This window comes from Notothenia rossii (assembly GCF_949606895.1).
Source record: "Notothenia rossii genome assembly, chromosome: 1".
Lineage (NCBI taxonomy): Eukaryota > Metazoa > Chordata > Actinopteri > Perciformes > Nototheniidae > Notothenia > Notothenia rossii.
This window is the reverse complement of record NC_136912.1, coordinates 52,225,522-52,245,404: the sequence shown is the minus strand read 5'-3', so window position 1 is coordinate 52,245,404 and position 19,883 is coordinate 52,225,522. Positions and strand designations below refer to the sequence as shown.

At 41.4% G+C, this 19,883-nt stretch overlaps 2 protein-coding genes and 1 long non-coding RNA gene across 3 annotated transcripts; 1 reads left to right on the top strand and 2 right to left on the bottom strand.

Annotated features, from left to right (window-relative positions):
- Positions 1–5,476: 5,476 nt before the first annotated feature.
- LOC307017516 (piggyBac transposable element-derived protein 3-like) lies at positions 5,477–9,662 on the bottom strand. The gene is made up of 5 exons (XM_079647118.1): positions 9,611–9,662; positions 8,536–9,181; positions 7,944–8,174; positions 7,694–7,846; positions 5,477–7,532 (listed from the first exon to the last, which is right to left on the bottom strand). Exons 2-5 carry the CDS (start codon positions 8,591–8,593, stop codon positions 5,983–5,985), a joined length of 1,992 nt encoding a protein of 663 aa, XP_079503244.1. The 5' UTR covers positions 8,594–9,181; positions 9,611–9,662; the 3' UTR covers positions 5,477–5,982.
- Positions 9,663–10,658: 996 nt separating this feature from the next.
- On the top strand, positions 10,659–11,122 carry LOC307017529. Its single transcript, XR_013802213.1, has 2 exons — positions 10,659–10,798; positions 11,019–11,122. It is a non-coding gene; the product is annotated as an uncharacterized lncRNA (long non-coding RNA).
- Positions 11,123–15,623: 4,501 nt separating this feature from the next.
- On the bottom strand, positions 15,624–18,298 carry LOC307024686 (uncharacterized protein). The gene is made up of 3 exons (XM_079659016.1): positions 17,865–18,298; positions 17,412–17,585; positions 15,624–15,980 (listed from the first exon to the last, which is right to left on the bottom strand). Exons 1-3 carry the CDS (start codon positions 17,949–17,951, stop codon positions 15,873–15,875), a joined length of 369 nt encoding a protein of 122 aa, XP_079515142.1. The 5' UTR covers positions 17,952–18,298; the 3' UTR covers positions 15,624–15,872.
- Between the last annotated feature and the right edge of the window lie 1,585 nt (positions 18,299–19,883).

The following is a 19,883-nucleotide window of genomic DNA, read 5'->3' as shown; positions in this document are numbered from 1 at the left end:
TAGTGATACCTGCCTGTCTGCCTGCAACATCAACTCACACCCACACCCACACCCACACCCACACCCACACACACACACACACACACACACACACACACACACACACACACATACACATACACACACACACACACACTGTTAGTCCAACAACGCCCTATATGCTGGGGGCATATTCATTACAACAGACACCTATACACTCCCTAACCCTACTGTTTATTTGTAGATATCTCCTAAACCCTACAAATGAAGTGTGAAATGTGGGCTGCCTGTTACATATATTATTGAGCGATATATATTATACACACTGTTCTGTTTCTGCACTGACCTCAGCAGCTGTTCTCACTGTAAACATCGTGTTACAATGAAAGCAGTTGTATTAAAAAAAGAAATAGCCTAACATCCAGGGGAGATGTAATTAGTGAGTAAACAAACGGTAAAGGGCAGAAAGTCTGATGCACATTTTATCCTCTCAAATAACTTCACAACGGGAACAGTTTGTCGAGCTGTGCTTCGTTGACATAAGTCCAGCCATGCGTCACGCCTCTTTTAAACATCACTGTTGGCTGAAATCGACTACGGAGGATACATCACTCGGTTATAGCTCCTCCAGAGAGAATCCTCTCTCCTCTACATCGTTGTACCCTCGGTTATAGCTCCTCCAGAGAGACTCCTCTCTCCTCTAAATCAGTGTATCCTCGGTTACGGCACCTCCAGACAGCCTCCTCGAATATCGATCCTCGACGAGCCTTTAGAGAAATTTGTTTTCCTTCGAGCCGGCGCGCCAACATCCGTTTCCGGGTCGATGCCGGAGGACCTGGGACGCGAAAATTAGAGAAATGACAAACGGCTCTTTTCCGAGGACTCGCGCGTGTCTGCTTGACGCCGGGACGACCGGCTGCCCTCCCCGACAGGCGCACGGACGCGAGGGCCCGCTCATCACTGCAGTTTTAATTGTATTTATTGTTCTCATTGTTTAAAAGTTTGTGTTGTAGTTATGGTTCTGGTGTGAAATAAAGCACAATAATTACATTTAAGACTGTTTCCCTTTTTTTAAGAAAAGTATCGAAAAATAATCGGAATTATTGACTTGGTATCGGAATCGACACCAAAATGTTGGTATCGTGACAACACTACTCCTGACAGTTAAACCTGATATTTAGTAGGTCTGTTATGTATTGAATGCTGATAATTCTGATATAATTTGGCCGGTCAAAGTTGTTTGGGCTCAGATAAAATCGCTCCGTTACTTTCGTCCCGTGTTACTTTCGTCCCGGCTCTCCCTACGTGTGTATGTGTAGTGTCAGGTGTCAGTATGAGAGGATGACAGCGCGTCTAATTTTGATGTGGCCCAAGAGCCAATCACAATAATACCTGCGATGCAGTGAACCAATCACCTTTGAGGGGGGAAAACCTATCGTTGATTAAACACTATCCAGTGTTTCCCCTACCATTGTCTTGGAGGGGTGCTGCGCTCAGCCAACGGAGCCCCGCTCCCCCCTGAAATTCAAGGTGTTTAAAAAACATATATAATTTTTTTTTAAATATATATAGCACCAAATTGCAAATAATCTATAACTACTGTCATTTTTCACATTGAACATGTGCTCTTTTATTAAATAAACTAAACACTTTCATTTTAAGCTGTGAGTTTAGTGTTTTTGACCAAACACTGATGCATTAATCAATAACAATAATCCACAGCTCCTCTCTCTGCTCCAGAGGGTTTAAAAAATATATATCCCAATGCCACAAAAATGCATCAGTGACGTAGTTGAAACTTGTCTCCAGAAAACAAAAAACTGAAACAAGCGTTATCAGTGACTGTGTGTTTGATGTGGCTCTTTGCAGTAACATTAAAAAAATGTGGCTCTTAACCTCTGACTGGTTGGCCACCCCTGATATAGCCCATGTAGTATAATATTGTATAAATGATGAATTACAGCAAACATGTGCAATATATCCATTATTACAGCTTCGTGGGCTGGCACTAAGGCGATATTGGTCCGTTCTTATTGTGCATCCATGGGTAAAGGTAAAACTCATGTAGTGCTGAACAAGTAACATGAACGTGCCGGGCGGCGCGGTCCCGTGGGTTGGATGCGCGTTCATAATGCAGAGGGAAATAACTCTCAGAATAACGTTATTAGCACATTTTTACAACTTGAGGAACGAATTTTTTTAATAAGGGCTATACAAGTGTTCATACTGGGTAGTTTATTTAGTTTAAAAAAAATTATCCAACGATTTACAGACCATTCTTTCCCCATGTAAGTCAATGGGAAAAAGTGTTTCCAGGCCTTGCAACCAAACAGAAGTGTAGTACCGTCGTTTGGCCACCACGAATATTTTCATCTGAGTCCGGTGCACTTCCTGGGGGCTTGGTCACTGTCACTACCCGATCTGTCTGTTCTTATTATGGCCCTGTCCCAGGTCGACTATTTTCATTTCCTCGCTCCTCGGTCCTCGGTCTCACCGGAAGTTGATTTGTCTGCGCCATCTTGAATACCGTCCCATGGCTCTTATTTCTGCCGGAGGACCGAGGATTGAGGAGCGATAATGGAGGAGCGATAATGGAGGAACCACCAGTCCAGCGCCGTATAGACTGAGAGTTACGTAATCTCCGTTCACTCCAATGGACCACTTTTTTACAGCAATGGCGGATCGTGGAGCCTCTCAATCGTTCCCCGGAAGTTAGCGCCAAGGCTAGCAGAGCTGTAGAGTTGCAGCATAATAGACCGTTCGTGACGGACTTTTAAAGGTAAGAAGAAGTTTAAAGATTTATATTGCGGATATTATCAGTACATCTGATTCAAATTAACATGTGTATTAAAGGATGTCAGTGGATTATCCCTAAATTAGTAGATTTAGGGAACGTTTACAGATAACAGATAAAGCTAGCATTCCGGATCAAGTTAGCAACACACGTTGAACAGCCTTTTAATTGTAAATTCCGTTCTCTTAATGTCATTTCGTCCAACGTTGTTGAATTAGAGAAGAGGGGCTTCTAAAAGGGATTGTATGCGGGGGTGGAGGGAGTTAAATATTAGATAAATATAACTTTGGTGCGTGTAAGAGTGAGTGTTTTTAGCAGAGCCATATTGTGTCCTTATGATTATGTTGATTATTACCTGTCTGTATAATGTTGCAGCTCAGCTGATTTTGGATTGATGGCAAAGGGAGAGGGACTTAAGTGAGAGTGAAAACACAAGGTAAGTTTAATACTACTGTTTTATATAAGTAAGCATACTAAACATGTATTCTATCACTGTATTATATAAGTAATCTTGTTAGTAACCTACTGTATGGCAGGTGGAGGGGCAGTGATGTTACAGGTGGATGAGCGAAACTGCAAGACTGCAAACTCACAAGACAGAGAAATCAAAGTTTGTTCTCCAGAGAAGAGGTTGATTTCACTTCATTGATTTCATATTTTCTAAAGATGTGGAAATGGCAACAAAAAAAAACTTGAGAGCTGTAACCAAGACAACTGTAACAACATGAGTAGAGAGCCACCAAAGTTTTTCAAGTCCCTTTCTTACTCCATTTTGCCAACCCAAACTTCCAGGTACATGACGGGACACCTTGCTTGTTTTTGTTGTTTGCGCTCCTCTGGCTGGGTGCTGGCAGGTGGAGGGCAGTGATGTTGGCAGGTGGAGGGCAGTGATGTTGGCAGGTGGAGGGGCAGTGATGTTACGGGTGGAGGGGCATTGATGTTAGCTGTTACACACCAGGCTCAAACGTAACACATTGCATCCTTCTTTGCAGTGTCCTTATTCCTGGAAGGGGAATCTGCAATTCCTGCAGAGTTTTGTAACCCGTTGGTCCGCACGCAAAGCGAATTTTTAAAGCCTTCTTAATTGTCTCATTTCTCCATTTCATCCCCTTTGTGGTGAGTCTGCCTAATGCCTTAAGTTGGTCTTTTGAAAACGTTTTCTTATATTTGTTGTCCCTAATTTTCATTGTTTTCTTGAGAGCTGCATTTTCCTTCCTGATTTTTCTTCGTGCAGACTTTGCTTTTTTGGTGATTCCTTCTTGGCTCTTTAATTTTCTCTTTAATTTTTTTAATAGATCTGTTTGACTGGCTGCTGGTTCCCTCGTATGCTGAATGGCTGCTGGTTCCCTCGTATGCTGACTGGCTGCTGGTTCCCTCGTATGCTGACTGGCTGCTGGTTCCCTCGTATGCTGACTGGCTGCTGGTTCCCTTTTATGCTGACTGGCTGCTGGTTCCCTCGTATGCTGACTGGCTGCTGGTTCCCTCGTATGCTGACTGGCTGCTGGTTCCCTCGTATGCTGACTGGCTGCTGGTTCCCTCGTATGCTGACTGGCTGCTGGTTCCCTCGTATGCTGACTGGCTGCTGGTTCCCTCGTATGCTGACTGGCTGCTGGCTGAGTGGGTGGTGTCCACCCTCCCTGTCTCTCCTCACTAGCCATATCCTCTCTTTCTTCACCCTCACTTTCCTTTCTCTCAGTCTCCTCATCCCTTCTTCCATCAATCTTTGAGACTAATGTAAGTAGAAGACATGGCACTGTAGATTTTCGAACATTTAAAATATTATACCACTTAAAAATAAGAAATATGACTTTTGTTACTAAGAGTTCATACTTATTATACCTGTGTCACCTTTCACACTATAGCTGTGATCATGAGCTATGGGCTTTGTAGATACAGGTCCCGGGGTGAATCGTGGTGCAGGGGCCCTTCTCTTTTTGACCACAGGGCGATGCACGAAGATGGTGGGTATAGCCTCTGCTCTCAGCCTAGTCTTGCCCTTTTTTGTCTTGACAAACTGGTCTGCATCGAAATGTGCCTGCGGAGTGACTTGAGGTTACTTCACACACAGAACAACTCAGTTTTGTCTGCCCACATACATATTCCATAGTGGTTGAATACACAGTATTAGGAAACACTTTATACTTACTGGACATGTTATACTCATTACATACTGTATATAAAATATGACCAAGAATGTGAGACAACTTTATATAAATTCATATCACATCTGTTACTGATGCCGTTTTTCATACTTTGTTAAACTCACAAATAATAAAGTTCCATAACTTCAGTTGGGAACAAAGACCACACCTTATCTCCCCAAGGCAATTTCCCATCCAATAGGTGTGCTATATAGGTGTGTATAACCCTTTCTCCTGTCTGTTACTCCCTCTTTCAGCACAAGAACCAGAGGGGGATTCAATGGAGCCTGAATACCTGCATTGAGACCCTCACCCTGCACCCTGAGTCTCAACTCTCAGTGTTTTTCAAGCCTTTCCCTGTTTTTTTGTAACCTCCTAAGGCCCAAGCTGTTTTTTTACATGCATTTTTTATTTCTCTTTGCTATTTGGGCTTATTGGACCCTAATTAGAATAAAAACTAAGAATCATCTTTTGATATGATGTACTGTTAGAGAAAAATGATGTCCACATATGTGGATTCTTGGTCCGAATTTCCATAAAACCCAATTAAGTCACCATTGAGTAATAGAATGAAAAACTCTTTATTTCCACCTTGAACACAGCAGTGTTTTTCCTGACTGCTTTTGCATGTATTAATAACACATACACACATATTTTTGAACATGTTTTGAATATCAGAGTAAAAACAACATGGAAACATTGCACTTTTGCCCCTTTGGACAGTTAAAACTAATGCGTGGATCATTTGAAAAGCTGCAACAGTGCAAACAGTAATTGCAGGATGACATTGTATGCCTGTAACAAAATATAAAACATTCAAATAATTTTTTTAATTGTCACGTTACGTACACGGTACGTACAACAAATGACGGAACGTCATAGTGAAAAAATAAAAAAATAAATGTTGCCCCTTTTTGACAGTCACAGTATGGCTCATGTGAAATGTTGCATTCGTAATGTAAAAAATAGGATATGTGAAAGGGTGGGAACATTGAGGACAGAAGGACCCGGCCTGCTTACGGAGGCCCAGGGGTCACCTGATGACCTTCACAGAATCTCTGCCATCACCTATGTGTGAAAGGCTAAGTAACAATTGCGTTCGGTTTGCATGCACAAGAACACTTTGCAGGTCACACAGCGCACTCGGGTTCTTCCAGTGCAGCCTGGTTGTCTGCAGCGCATGGCATTCTTCAGGCCCATCATCTCTGGGAGGTGGGCATTAGCCCTCCTGCGGACCGAGACATGGGGCACCTCTGTCACATGACGTTTTACCCCTTGTTGTGCATCTTCTTCCTCTGATTGTTCCGATAGGTCAGCATCTGCACCGTGATGCTGGGCCAAGAGGATCTTTGCCACTTCCATACGGAACTCAAGGAACTGGATGGGTTTTGTCTTTGGTCCAGCACATATTGCATGGTCTTTGCGGTAGAGTAGCCAGCTGTTGGCTAAAGCCAGATCCGTGAAGTGCATGACCATCCGCATTGTCCACTTCTTAGTACGGGTGCTCATGCGATAGTAACTGATCATTCTATCGATCAAGTCAACTCCACCCATCTTGGTATTGTACTCACGGACAATGCTTGGTCGCGAAACAGTGACATATTTTTTCAACCTCTTGTCCCAGCGCTGGCAGGTGTCCTCAGGCTGTGTACCATGAAAAACAGACATCAGCAATACTGGCTTGTTGTCATACCACTTCACTACACACAGTTCTCCATCTTCAGCGGACACTTCTGATGAGGTACCTCTTCCTGCGCTTTTCATGGCTTTGTCACTGGGTAACTTGTCGTTCGCTCCAGCGAGTCGGTTCTTCATTATTGTACCAGTTATGTACAGCTCCTTCTCCATCATTTGTTGCGCACCTTTGATGGTGGTGAAGAACCGGTCACAATACACTTTTGTGCCGCGTTTCAGGGTTTGACAAAGACGCTCGATGACTAAGCTTCCCAAGCCCAGGCCCTCGGGTTCTTCGACCTTCTCGATCAGTGATTGTGTACCTTGATAGAGCTCAAAGTCAAGCACAATGCCATCTGCTGTAGCACACACAAAGTTCTTAATGCCAACTGGGTTGGGCTTCATTGGCAGATATTGTCTGTACGGACAGGCTCCCGTGAAGGGTATCATTTGCTCATCAATAGATGTGCAATCAGGTCGATTCAGAGACTTGCAGCCTCGCAGAATCCGCTCCAGAAAAGGCCCCACCTTCCAGAATTTGTCAGACATCTTCAGATCTTCAGGCACATCATCGTCAATTACCACTTTTATTGCTCCCCTCAGTTTGAAGAATCTGGCACGTGTGAATCTGTCAGTGATGGCAGTGATTTTAAAGGCTTTGGACCAATACATCCTAATGGTTGGGTATCGGATGCAGGACATTAAAATAGAGGCACCAAAAAAGTGGTAGACCTCATCGACTGACATGTTGAGTGGGTCCCCACTCCTAGACAGTGACATGGCATTAGAACATTCTGAAATCAGTGTCATCAGATCTCTATCGATGTACTGGTCAAAATACTCTAGTGGGGTCCAGCCATGTCTGTCCAGATCGCTTTCGTCCTGATGCTGATACTCCGCAAGGTTTGGCGTCAATGGAGTAGCCTTCCAGCGTATTCCACGTCCTGCACAACCAGAATCAGAATAAAATAGTACTTAGTATGTATAGTATTTATTGCAGTAAGTTACATTTTATCTATGTAAGCAAAAAAACTTGAATCTGTGTGGACGTTTACATGAAATTTGAAGATTTACCCTCAAGGCATGCTAAAATAATAACAATTACCTTGTTTGGACTCTCCCTTTTTATTTTTTTTGGTTTGGCTTGGTCCTGGTGTTGGCTCCTCAGAGTCATCTTCTGCACGATCAGTCTCAATCGGTACACTTCGACATCGACGTCTGGGAGTGTGGGATGAACCTGTCCCTGTACTCTCTGTCCCTGTCAATGTAAATAAGCATTCTGCCTCCAATCCTTCACGTAGCCCTGAGGCCCTAACTACATAACATAAACACAAATCTACTGGGTCTTGACTAACCATTATCTGCACCACGGCGACGTTTATGTCCTCTGCTGTGCTCTGTGGGCTCAGGAATGGGGTCCTCATTGTCACTACTGTCACCCTCATCCTCACTGCTGCTTTCCTCCTGTTGTGATGGTTGGTAATTTGTATCCAGGATGGGATCATGATTGTCAGATAGGTCTAAATCTGAGTTGTCTTCATCAATCAAGCCAAGTAGCTGCATAGCTTGGTGTAAAGAAAAACGCTCTGGAAATAAAAACAATGGATTTCAATGGTACTGTACAACGTTTTAATCCAACTAATTTATGTATGTATATATGTATTTAGTGATTGAATTGTTATGTATTACATTTAGACAATGTACAGCCTTTTAGCTGCACCAGATATACTTGTTTTCTCATTTTACATGTGTGCATGTTTACTAGTATATTAGCTGTTTCGACGAGCTTCAGTCCATAAGTACACAAACGTGTACTTCATGTTTAGCGACATGTTACGTTCTTATTTTTACACTTTTTTTTCCAAATTTGCTTGTCATGACAAATATCCAACGCTTATATAAATATCTAAATAAGAATAAGCCATGAAATAAGGCAGGACTTCTTACCTGATCGATGTTTGTGTCTGGAGTGGCCACTTGAATCATCCCTCGTATTTGCCGCCATCTTGAATTTTTACCATTGTATGTTATACTCTTCTGACACCACCAGATGGCAGTATAAGTGTCCACATATGTGGCTATAAGACCCCAATTCAGCAGTGTACACCATTGTGGACATAAGAGCTAAAAAAGTGTTGTCCACGCATGTGGCCACTAAGCCTTAATTAAACAAAACATTAAGCTTTCCCAATGGTGTGGTTTTCGTTTTGTCAAAAAGTGCAAATGCAGTGTTTGTATATAATATCCTCACATATTTTTTTGCTGTTGGTTGTGAAATTGCTCCTGCTGACTTAAGCCAGCCATTTTTTCCTCCGCTCTGTGTCAGTGGGGAAGCCGTACTCCTTTCTCTGAGCAATTTGAGCATCCCCAGGCAGCACAGCAAACCATGGTGGCGACTAGGAGGCAGCACAGCAAACCAGGACAACACGGAGGAAAAGGCACAGACAAACTGCATGATATGCTATTCAATGTTTATTGAATTCCATGTATTTGCAATGGATGTTCCTAAAACAACACATTTAACATCATCATCATCATCATGCTGCTGCTGCTGCTAGTCCTTTGATAGTCACCTGTCGGTCTCCTGTCCTTTCTGAAAGCCATAAAGATGACATTAGTCATTCAGATAACTTGTGTCCTCAATTACCATGTGATTACTGAAACTACCATGAATTTAAGAAAATGGTAGAAATTAATCTAATCTGAATTTTGAAGCATTCCTTTAGATCCCCTCCCTCTAAATATATCAATAAACATTAGAAAGTGATGCTCCTGACTACCATACAAGTTTAAGAAGATAATATTGGTTTTAAAGAATTCCAAGCTATAAACAGCAACAGGCTCTTTAACCAAGGCACTGTTAGCCTAACATGTAAACTAGTTGTTCACACTAATCCTAATATTATCACTTAATATTAGCAAATTCTATTTTATTTTTTAAAACATATTGATGTAAATACATACACATATCGATTTGTTGTATAAATATTGCAAATCAAAACCTTTATTCACTAATAATTACCAAAACATCGTAGTTCTATCTCCTGTTATCAATGCATTCACATTGCCTGCCATGAACTTCCGGGGAACGATCCTCGTCTGCATGAACCACGTGACGATAACCGTTTTTTGACTTCCGCTGTCGTAACTCTTCTATCTATAGAGAGGCGAAGTCACGCCCATCTACTTCCGGTCCATGGGACCCCGGAAGCGAAAAATTATACATTGAATTCAATGGAGAGAGAAAACGTATCTTTTGATCCCGTTTGAATTGTGCCACGAACTACACATATGATGTTTGTCAATCTTAAACAATCATTTCCATGTCAAAAAAGTCACATTTTGTCGTAAAACTGTTGAAATATAAGACTATGAAAAATACGCGACTACAAAGACTACAAATCCCAAATTCCATTCTGGGTCGCGCATGTGATGCCACAGGCGATAATGCTCCAAGTGGTTGCGAATCGTAATTAAAGCGAAGAAGAAGATTTCATAACTGATTTATTCCCTCCAATAAATATAAGAGATTGCTCCAATAAATTCACTTTTATAAGATGCCTGTGTGCTTTGTACCATGTTGTAATCACAAAAGTGATCATACCACTTGCTCGTTCTATCGCTTCCCGTCTTATGAAAGGACCAGGAGTCGCTGGATCAGACATATCAGGTAATATCATAGGTAATATACATGTTGTGGATGGAACATAGTCAAGTTAGCTACCTAGCTAGTAGTGAGCACGTTAGTTAGCATTACATTACTTAGCCTTGTCATTTTTAGTAGCCTTACCATGAAGTTGTTATTTTATTACATGAAGTACACCAACATGTTAAACAGTAAGATTAGTCATCATGGTAAGTATTTCGTGAAACATTTGAAGAGTAGCCTACTGCGCCCTCCACCGGGTGCTAAGGAAGCAGTTCAGGGAGAGTCGAAGGAAGGCAGGCAGGCAGGGAGCTTTGCATGACATTCTTCTGGACATGTGTCATTGTGATGACAGTGAGGGTGAGTCAATCTGTTTGTTGGAAAGACAGTAGTTTTGTGATTACTGAGAGAAAATTATTAAAAGAGATAATTATTCAGTGTTGTTACTTTAAAGTGTTGTTACTGACCTTTTTCTCTTTTATTTTCTTTACTTCACCTGTAACTGCTGAGACCCTGAGGAACATGCACACTGGACTGACCTGCTCTGGCAACCTGATTTCCACTGTACGTAATAGTATTTGGTTATGGTATATTATTTATATACATCAAAGGCACAATGCACCCCCCAGAGAGACACATGTATTGAGTGTGATATTTTGCATTGGTCATGTGAAATCTTCTTTACATACTAGAAAACTGTAGGAGCGGCAACTTGTTTTCAAATTGAATTTCTAATATCCGATAATAAAGTTGATCTGTTCTCTTTATTCTTCTCTCTTCCCAGCTCCATCCATCACCGTTCTCTGTTCCTGCAGGTCCTGCTTGCTAATCAATGCTCATATGTTTTTACACAATTACAAATAAAGTCAATGTACTGTATGACATGAAGTTGTGCTTCATTCTGAGTCAATAATAAATTCATTCTGCCTTCAACTGCAAAATGATTGTGGACTGCACCGACATCCATGTAGCTGCCCCCCAGTAAGATGAACCAAGCAAAGCTGACACTCAACATACAGCTGTGCTCTTAAGTTGACATGAAGAATTTGTGAAATATTGGTAATTATTTGGAAAAAATGACTGACGATGCAGAAAACTTTTTTTATTTAGGAACAGTGGTCAGGTGAAGCATTTATCACTACATATGTGTCGCACTTAAAAGGCCAAACACACTGGCCAAACACACCTCGTTTACAACTCCCCAGTTGACAGCCATGACTCCGTCTAAATTGTACCCCCCAAGCACCCTCTTCATGAGGGACGCGCATGGAGTGGATGAAAGTCCCGACCTCAGCACAGCACCAAAATGGCTGGCTGTCAACCTGCCCTGCCTGTGTAACTGCCACTGAGGATTTGACTGCTGTTCTACGGTGGGTGTCTGGATGACAGCATAATGGTCTCTACCCAGTCGCATTGAGGCAAGAATTGCCTCAAGCCCCCGACCCCCATGCTCCTTCACCAGCTCCGGCACTTTGAAAATGGCCTGATGTTGAGGCTGCAGCTCCGGCTCAGGTGACAAAATCCATGCCATGCCACGCTGCGCCCCTCAGTGCAGACCTGAACCAGTCTACTTCCTCAGTGGTGATGTCTCTGGCCAGTGGGTTGTATGTCTCCTCTTGCTGTTGGTAGAGTTGAGACACCGGCTGGACTACTTTTGAAGTGCCAGGCTTCCTCCACTGGCACTCAACTTCTGTGGAGCTGATCTGCCACATGGCAAATATTGCCAATGCTGCAGCGTGGCTGCATTTGTACATCCTCCGTGCACAACCACAGACAGCGCTCTGCATCGCGCCATCCTCTCCCATGTAGATCTGTACAAATAAAGTAAGTACCATGTTTGTTAACATGCTATAATAGATTGAATGAGCAATACAAGGATGGTCCGGATCTGGGGATGGGAGGGTTTATTTTTCCATAGTTTTGTCCTCTTGTCTGATTGTTGTTATTGTTTGTTTTTTCTGAATTTTTTGGAATTTGTGTTGTATTGGTTGTGATTGTACATTGAATTTTTTTAAATGTGTATTACATTTTTGAAAAACATTTTATCAACAAAAAAAGAATTTTTGGTCAGGATCTAGACTCAGTGTGTAGTTTATGAATTAATCAATGCTCTCTACATTAGGAAAACACATACCAGTGTACCAGAGGGAGTCACACACAGCTGTGCCTAGATAACCAAACAAATTGACAAGATAACCAAAATCCTTGAATCTACACACAGCAAATAAACTCAAATGACACAACGAGATGTAAAAAGGAGATCACACATATAGTCGATATAAAACTGGCCGCTTCAATCTGAAGAGCAACTAAAACAAAACACGGGAGTGTACCTTGTTCTTGTGAAAACTAATGTTATCCACAGCATACACACCCGTATACAGTACACCCGTTCTAGGTTCTGATTGGCTCTCTAGGTTGGCATTCTAGCTTCTGACTGGCTGTCCAGGTTGTCAATCACAGCCGTGGTTCATATTATGCTTGTCGACTCGTAACATCGCTAAACCTTTTTTCTTGACGGTTTTCTCAGTCAACTAATGCTATTGATAACAGTAACATAAATTAACACAGCCCTGCACACTGCAGTCATTATATGCCGGGTCTGTGGTTCATCATCTTCTTTTTCATTCTCCTCCTTATTGACTGACATTAACCTGTTAACATTGCACTCATATTACTCACCGAAACCTTGTAAAGCCGGTCCCGCATGCTGGCTCTTACAGAACCGACTAACTCCCCTTTCGTGTATGTACAGCTCTCAACATGCCCAGACTTGTAGTGATTTTCACCTCGTTTTATACTTTTATTCTCATTCTGAAAGAATGAGGTGAAATGTGCCAACGTGACGGCCATCTTTGTGTTGGTGACGCGTATTGTGCGGGACCAGAGACATGTAGTTCACTGAGCGGATTAACACAAAGAAATGTGTTACTTCACAGTTTTACGACACATTTTAATTTTTTTGACTTGCAAAATGTTCTTTTAAATTGACAAACATCATATGTGTAGTTCGTGGCACAATTCAAACGGGATCAAAAGATACGTTTTCTCTCTCCATTGAATTCAATGTATAATTTTCCGCTTCCGGGGTCCCATGAGCTCCCCCGGAAAGGGAGGGACTTCGCCTCTCTATACGGTGCTGCACCAGTCCATCCTCCGATGAAATCCTCAGATACTCGCCCCGCCCCCTTACTGTGTATCGCTCACTGATTGGACGATGCAGTGCATGCACTGATCTCATGCTTCTTGTTCTTGACATGAGAGCAGTACCCCAGCAGAGTCACTCCTCAGTTTAAACTGTTTTTTGTTTCAATTCATGTATCATTTAGTTACAAATATGTGATATATCTGAACAACAAAGTGGTCAAAAATCATTTTATTCTTTTATTGGAAACATTTTCATGATCGCTTTTTTCGTTTTATATTTTCATTTTATTGTCATTTCCATTCAGTCAGTCATTAAGTGCTATTACAATGTTAATGTGCTACATATCCACAAAAACAAACAAAGTGTGCAATCCAATGAATGTTAATCTAACTGGGTTTTGATAGATAATATATATGTTTTTCTTCTCTCAATTATGTTATTTCTATTGTGCACTCTAATCAATATTAATCAAACTATTGTTCGTTTATACATTTTAAGAATGGCGTTTATCTTTTTTGCGAATGAGTTCTTATTTGATTTTATTTATTGGGGTCGACAACAGATGATACAAATGTTTGTGTCAGTAAATGTGTGGCAGGGGAGTTTGTGAAAATAACGGGGACAGAGCTGCTGTCAGACGAACAGCTGTGCGGCGTCATCACAAACGGACGTCGCTTCACGTGACGCTCCGAAGGAAAGGACGTCCCATTGCTCTTAAAACTCATTTCCCTGCTTCTCGTGGTTTCCTTGCGTCCCTCCATGCTTCCCTGGAGGGAGAGACTAAACACAGGGAAACTACGCAAGTGAGGGAAGCAAGGATTTCATTTAACCGACCTGAGACGGGGCCTATACATCCATGGATCTGTCCCCCTGCCCGATCTGTACTGCGCATGTGCGAGATGGTCCACCATATTGGAGAACTCACGACAGCAAACCAGGAAGGACACTTGACACAGTGGCTTTTGGCAAAGCTGAAAAATAAAACGAGAGAAAACTTGAGTTATTGTTATTACAACGTGACTTCACTATTATTTAACAACTCTTTTTATGGGGTTCTTTTATTTGGGGTTAAGTACATTGTCAGAATAAGTGAGAAATGGATTTAACTTCTGTTAGACAGCCATATGCCATACATTTTTGCATACATTCACAGTAAATATTTATTCAGTATGATAGCTGTTAAATCCATTTCTCACTTATTCTGACCATGTACTTAACCTCAAATAAAAGAACCCCATAACAAGAGTTGTTAAATAATAGTGAAGTCACGTTGTAATAAAAATAACTCATCTCTCTCTCGTTTTATTTTTCAGCTTTGCCAAAAGCCACTGTGTCAAGTGTCCTTCCTGGGTTGCTGTCGTGAGTTCTCCAATATGGCGGACCATCTCGCACATGCGCAGTACCGATCGGGCAGGGGGACGGTTCGGGTAGTGACAGGCCGAACAGATATGGTACCTACACCGGGTTGCCGAGTGGGGTCAGCTAAGAGAATAGACCAGACTCCAGCAACGGTCAATGTGTCTAGAGTGCGCCATCTAGTGGGATCAACTGAAATGCCGGGTATTGCAGGAAAAAGGCTAAATGAATGCGGCCTTTACTATAATTTTGACAATTTTGTACCAATATTCGGCGGGCCGGATTAAAAAGCCCAATGGGCCGTGTATTGCTCGCGGGCCTTAGTTTGCCCACGCCTGATCTAGAGTGATGTTAGAGTTGAGAAAAAAATGATATCTGTGCTGATTAATAAAGATGATCATAGTGCCTCCCTTTCTATTTGTTAAAACATTGTAAAAAAGGAAGAAATATACAGCACAAAATGAAAAGACCACTCAATCTCTACATGTATGGCAGCCATTCCATTCCAGGGTCTGTTAATTTTAAAAATAAACAATAAAAACGCAAAGATTCATGAAGCACAGGTGTGAGGAAAGATATGTTTGAATATTTACATCTTTACAGTGAAACATTTTTGTCATGTATTTATATTTTTTGCATTGAAGAGGTTAACTCTCCACCCCCACAGTCATTAAAAGGCGCCTCCAGAGCCTGAGAACACACACACACACACACACACACACACACACACACACACACACACACACACACACACACACCTGAGAGGAGCAGTGTGTAGGATCATGGGTATCTATTAGTAGGTATATAATATAAAATTGAGTGGGTTTGAGTTTAAGTCCTTGCCTTTTTTTTCTTATTATTTTCTAGAAAAATATTTAATACATATCACAGTTATTGATTTAGTTTATTTAATCTCGTCACATCGACTGCGTATGCTGACTGAGTAAGAAGAACTTATTTGCTGTGTTACCATCACTGAAGTCAGGACACACTTTGGTCAGAATATAACTTATCTGATTTGTTTTATATAAAAAAAACTCTCTACAGTTTCACCAAGTCCACTTAACCAGAAACCTGCAGGTTTGACACTTATAACAAATAAACTAGTTTCAATGTTTCCATGTTGTGTGTGTGTCAGTCTCTCTTGAGTGCTCTGAAGGCGTTCATGGACAGCAGGCCGTGCAGCAGAGCGGCTGCAGTGTTGTAGAGCAGCAGCAGCACCGTCATGCTCCAGCAGTAGGCCTGCAGGGAATCAAAACACACATCATCATCAACATTCTTTCCCTCAATTCTTCTCATAACCTGTTAAGCACTGTGTCTCAGGGCTTCTTAACATTTAACAACCTATTAATGTGTCATACCCACTTAACGGGAAGAAACTCAACTAAGTGACGATATGAACAATTTTTAGATAAACGAAACACAAGGGTAACACCAAGCCTCTGAGTTAGCACTAAGCGAAAGAGTGCTATCACACGATATTTTATACTTCATGCAATCTGCACAAACTAGATATCATAAGAAAGCTGATATTCCACATATTCCAATGGTATAAGTATCATCACTGTGCGACCAAAACTCACTTTACATGGCCAAAACGGTAGGTCTTACCTTTGCTGTTTGCGTTGTAATGCCCTTGAACACAACAAAAGTTGTGTTCAAGGGCATTACAACGCATATAAACGCTGCTGAAGGTTAATACAATGTCTCTGTTTCACTTTGAAATGATTACTGAAAATCTATCATAACATTTATGGCAATAAACCTATTTTTCATTAGAGCGTAACGGAGCTTTCGGTTTTGGGCAAACTGTGTGCGCATCACTCTCACCCCCTCGATTCTATTGGCTCTAACGGTTAAAAAGTGGTGTCAATCATCAAAATTGACTAATGGGCTCCAGAGATACGGCAAATCCACCCAAATGACCCCAGAGGTGGTTTTTTGTTTTGCTAAACCTCTCTAAAAAGGTCAAATGTCACTTGTTTAGCATCAATCTTGATACAGGGTACTTATTATATGATATCGTTTGGATTCCTAAAGCTTTTAGTCTACCATCCCATCATTCAAGGGTGGTTTTCAATATAAGTAATGTTTTTTTTGGACGGACACTATAATTTACATTTTTTTTACTATGTTCAATCTGAATTTACTTTAAAATAAAAAAAATCTATATTGATTCTGACTTTTCTACATCCAACTCACAGGTTTATCATTGCTTTGAGAAAAAAGATTATTAATTTACTTTATTATTTTTTTACTTTACTTTATTTATTATTTAATTTATCCGTTTTTATATAGTCATTTGTTCTGGGAATGTCATTTTCGAGCCTGAGACCTGGAAAACAGGCTAGGGGCTTAACAGGTTTGGAAATTCGTTGTTTTTTTTACTGCTTTCGGGTTGTCTTGTCTTTCATTTTTTACTTTTTGGAAACAGATGATGATCCTGCTAAACAAAATGTGTAGGTGTCATAAACATGTGCAACGGATCTTATTTCTCCAACCCAAATTAAAAATGCTGTTGCTTTTTGTCGATGGATCTCTTGCGATGCAAACTTCCTGGTCTGCGTAAATCTGCATCATCACTGCAACAATATTATCGGTTTTTATTTTTCCTTTTCTTTATCTCTACTGGAAAATAAGAGAGAAGTGAAGTTTAATAAAAGCAGCACTGACCATCAGGAGTTCCCCGGGGCAGCCGTAGTAGGAGCCTCTGTGTATATATTCATGGTCAGCAGCGGGAAAACAAGGCTCCCTGCTGTGTGCACTGCTCAGGCTGTAGCAGTAGATGCAGAAGGCCAGCAGCGCCCCCAGCAGGCCAACAACATTACTGCATGCACAACCACAGAGCTGTGAGGGGGACAGGAGAGTTCCATCAATGTGCACAGAACACCCACACACTTGTATTAGTGTACATTTGAATAACTTACAAAATATTATTACAACCAAAGAATATTACAAAAGATGCACAAAGGCTTCGTCTGTATTTTTATGAGATTTTATTCTTGGGTTATCAATGCAACACATGAGTAACTAAAAATGTTTGTCGAGTGAATGTTGATACAAAGAAAGCAAAAGCGTGTATGATATTTCAGATGTTGGTAAGATGAAAATGCGCTGTGAACATACCAGTAGTCTGCTGGAGTTTCTCTCGTTGGCAATGGTAAAGGATCCTGCCGCCACAATCTGCAAGACACAGGGCACACATCTTTTCATTAAACTATATTGTCAATGCAAGGAGTGATTGCTTTAAAGTTAGAAATAAGGAATTCCTATGAACATTTTTCATTTGTGTATGGTATGAACATGAGGAATCATTACAGCTGCAAATAAACCTCTACATTTTCATATGGACATGTGACTATTGTACTGCTCAAATGTATATACAGTGAGATTAGGGAGGCGTGTGGCGCAGTGGATAGAGACTTGGTGTTGGGATTAGGGGGTCACAGGTTCAAACCCCACTGCAGTAAGCATGTCGTTGTGTCCCTGTGCAAGAAACTTCACCCCAAATTGCTCCTGTGGGGATTGTCCACAGTATTGAGTATGTAAGTCATTTTGGATAAAAGCATCTGGAAAGTGTTCATACCCCTTCACTTTTTCCACATTTTGTTATGTTACAGCCATATTTCAAAATTGATTAAATTCATTTGTTTTCTCAACATTCTTGACACAATACCCCATAATGACAAAGTGAAAACGTTTTTAAAGTTTTTTTAGAAACGTGTTAAAAATAATCAAATGAAATATCACATGTACATAAGTATTCATACCCTTTGCTATGACACTGAAAATTGAGCTCAAGTGCATCCCGTTTCCACTGATCATCCTTGAAATGTTTCTATAACTTGATTGGAGTCCACCTGTAGTAAATTAAATAGATTGGAAATGACTTGGAAAGGAACACACCTGTCTATATGAGGTCCCACAGTTGGCAGTACACATCAGAGCACAAATCAAATCATGAGGTCCAAAGAATTGTCTGAAGGCAAAGATCTGGGGAAGGGTACAGAAAAATGTTCTGCAGCATTGAACGTCCCATCAAGCACAGTGGTCTCCATCATTTGCAAATGGAAGATGTTTGAAACAACCACGGCTCATCCTAAAGCTGGCCGCCCAAACCAAACTGAACATCGGGGGAGAAGGACCTTAGTCAGAGAGGTGACCAAGAACCTGATGGTCACTCTGACAGAGCTCCAGTGGTCCTCTGTGGAGATGGGAGAACCTTCTTGAAGGACAACCATCTGTGCAGCACTCCACCAATCAGGCCTTTATGGTAGAGTGGCCAGAAGGAAGCCACTCCTCAGCAAAAGGCACATGAAAGCCCCCATGGAGCACCTATAGTACTCTCAGACCATGAGAAAAACAAATGGTCTGGTTTGATGAAACCAAAATTGATGTCTTTGGCCTGAATGCCAAGCATCGTGTCTGGAGAATACCAGACCTGGCCAACACCATTCCCAAAATGAAGCATGGTGGTGGCAGCATCCTGGTGTGAGGATGTCTTTCAGCGGCAGGAACTGGGAGACTAGTCAGGATCAAGGGAAAGATGAATGCAGCAATGTACAGAGAGATCCTTGATGAAAACATGCTCCAGAGCGCTCTGGACCTCAAACTGGGGCAAAGGTTCCCCTTTAAACAGGACAACGACCCTAAGCACACAGCCAAGATAACAAAGGAGTGGCTTCGGGACAAGTCTGTAAATGTCCTTGAGTGGCCCAGCCAGAGCCAAGACTGGAACCAGATTGAATTTCTCTGGACTCTGGAGAGATCTTAAAATGGCTGTGCACCGACGCTCCCCATCAAAGCTGATGGAGCTTGAGACCATCTGCAAAGAAGAATGGGAGAAACTGCCCAAAGATAGGTGTGCCAAGCTTGTAGCATCATACTCAAGAAGACTTGAGGCTGTAATTGATGCCAAAAGGTGCTTCAACAAAGTATTGAGTAAAGGGTATGAATACTTATGTACATGTGATATTTGAATTTTTTATTTCGTATTCATTTGCAAAAATTATTTTAAAACCTTTTCCACTTGGTCATTATGGGGTTTTGTGTCTAGAATGTTGGGAAAACAAATGAATTTAATCAATTTTGAAATATGGCTGTAACATAACAAAATGTGAAAAAAGTGAAGGGGTATGAATACTT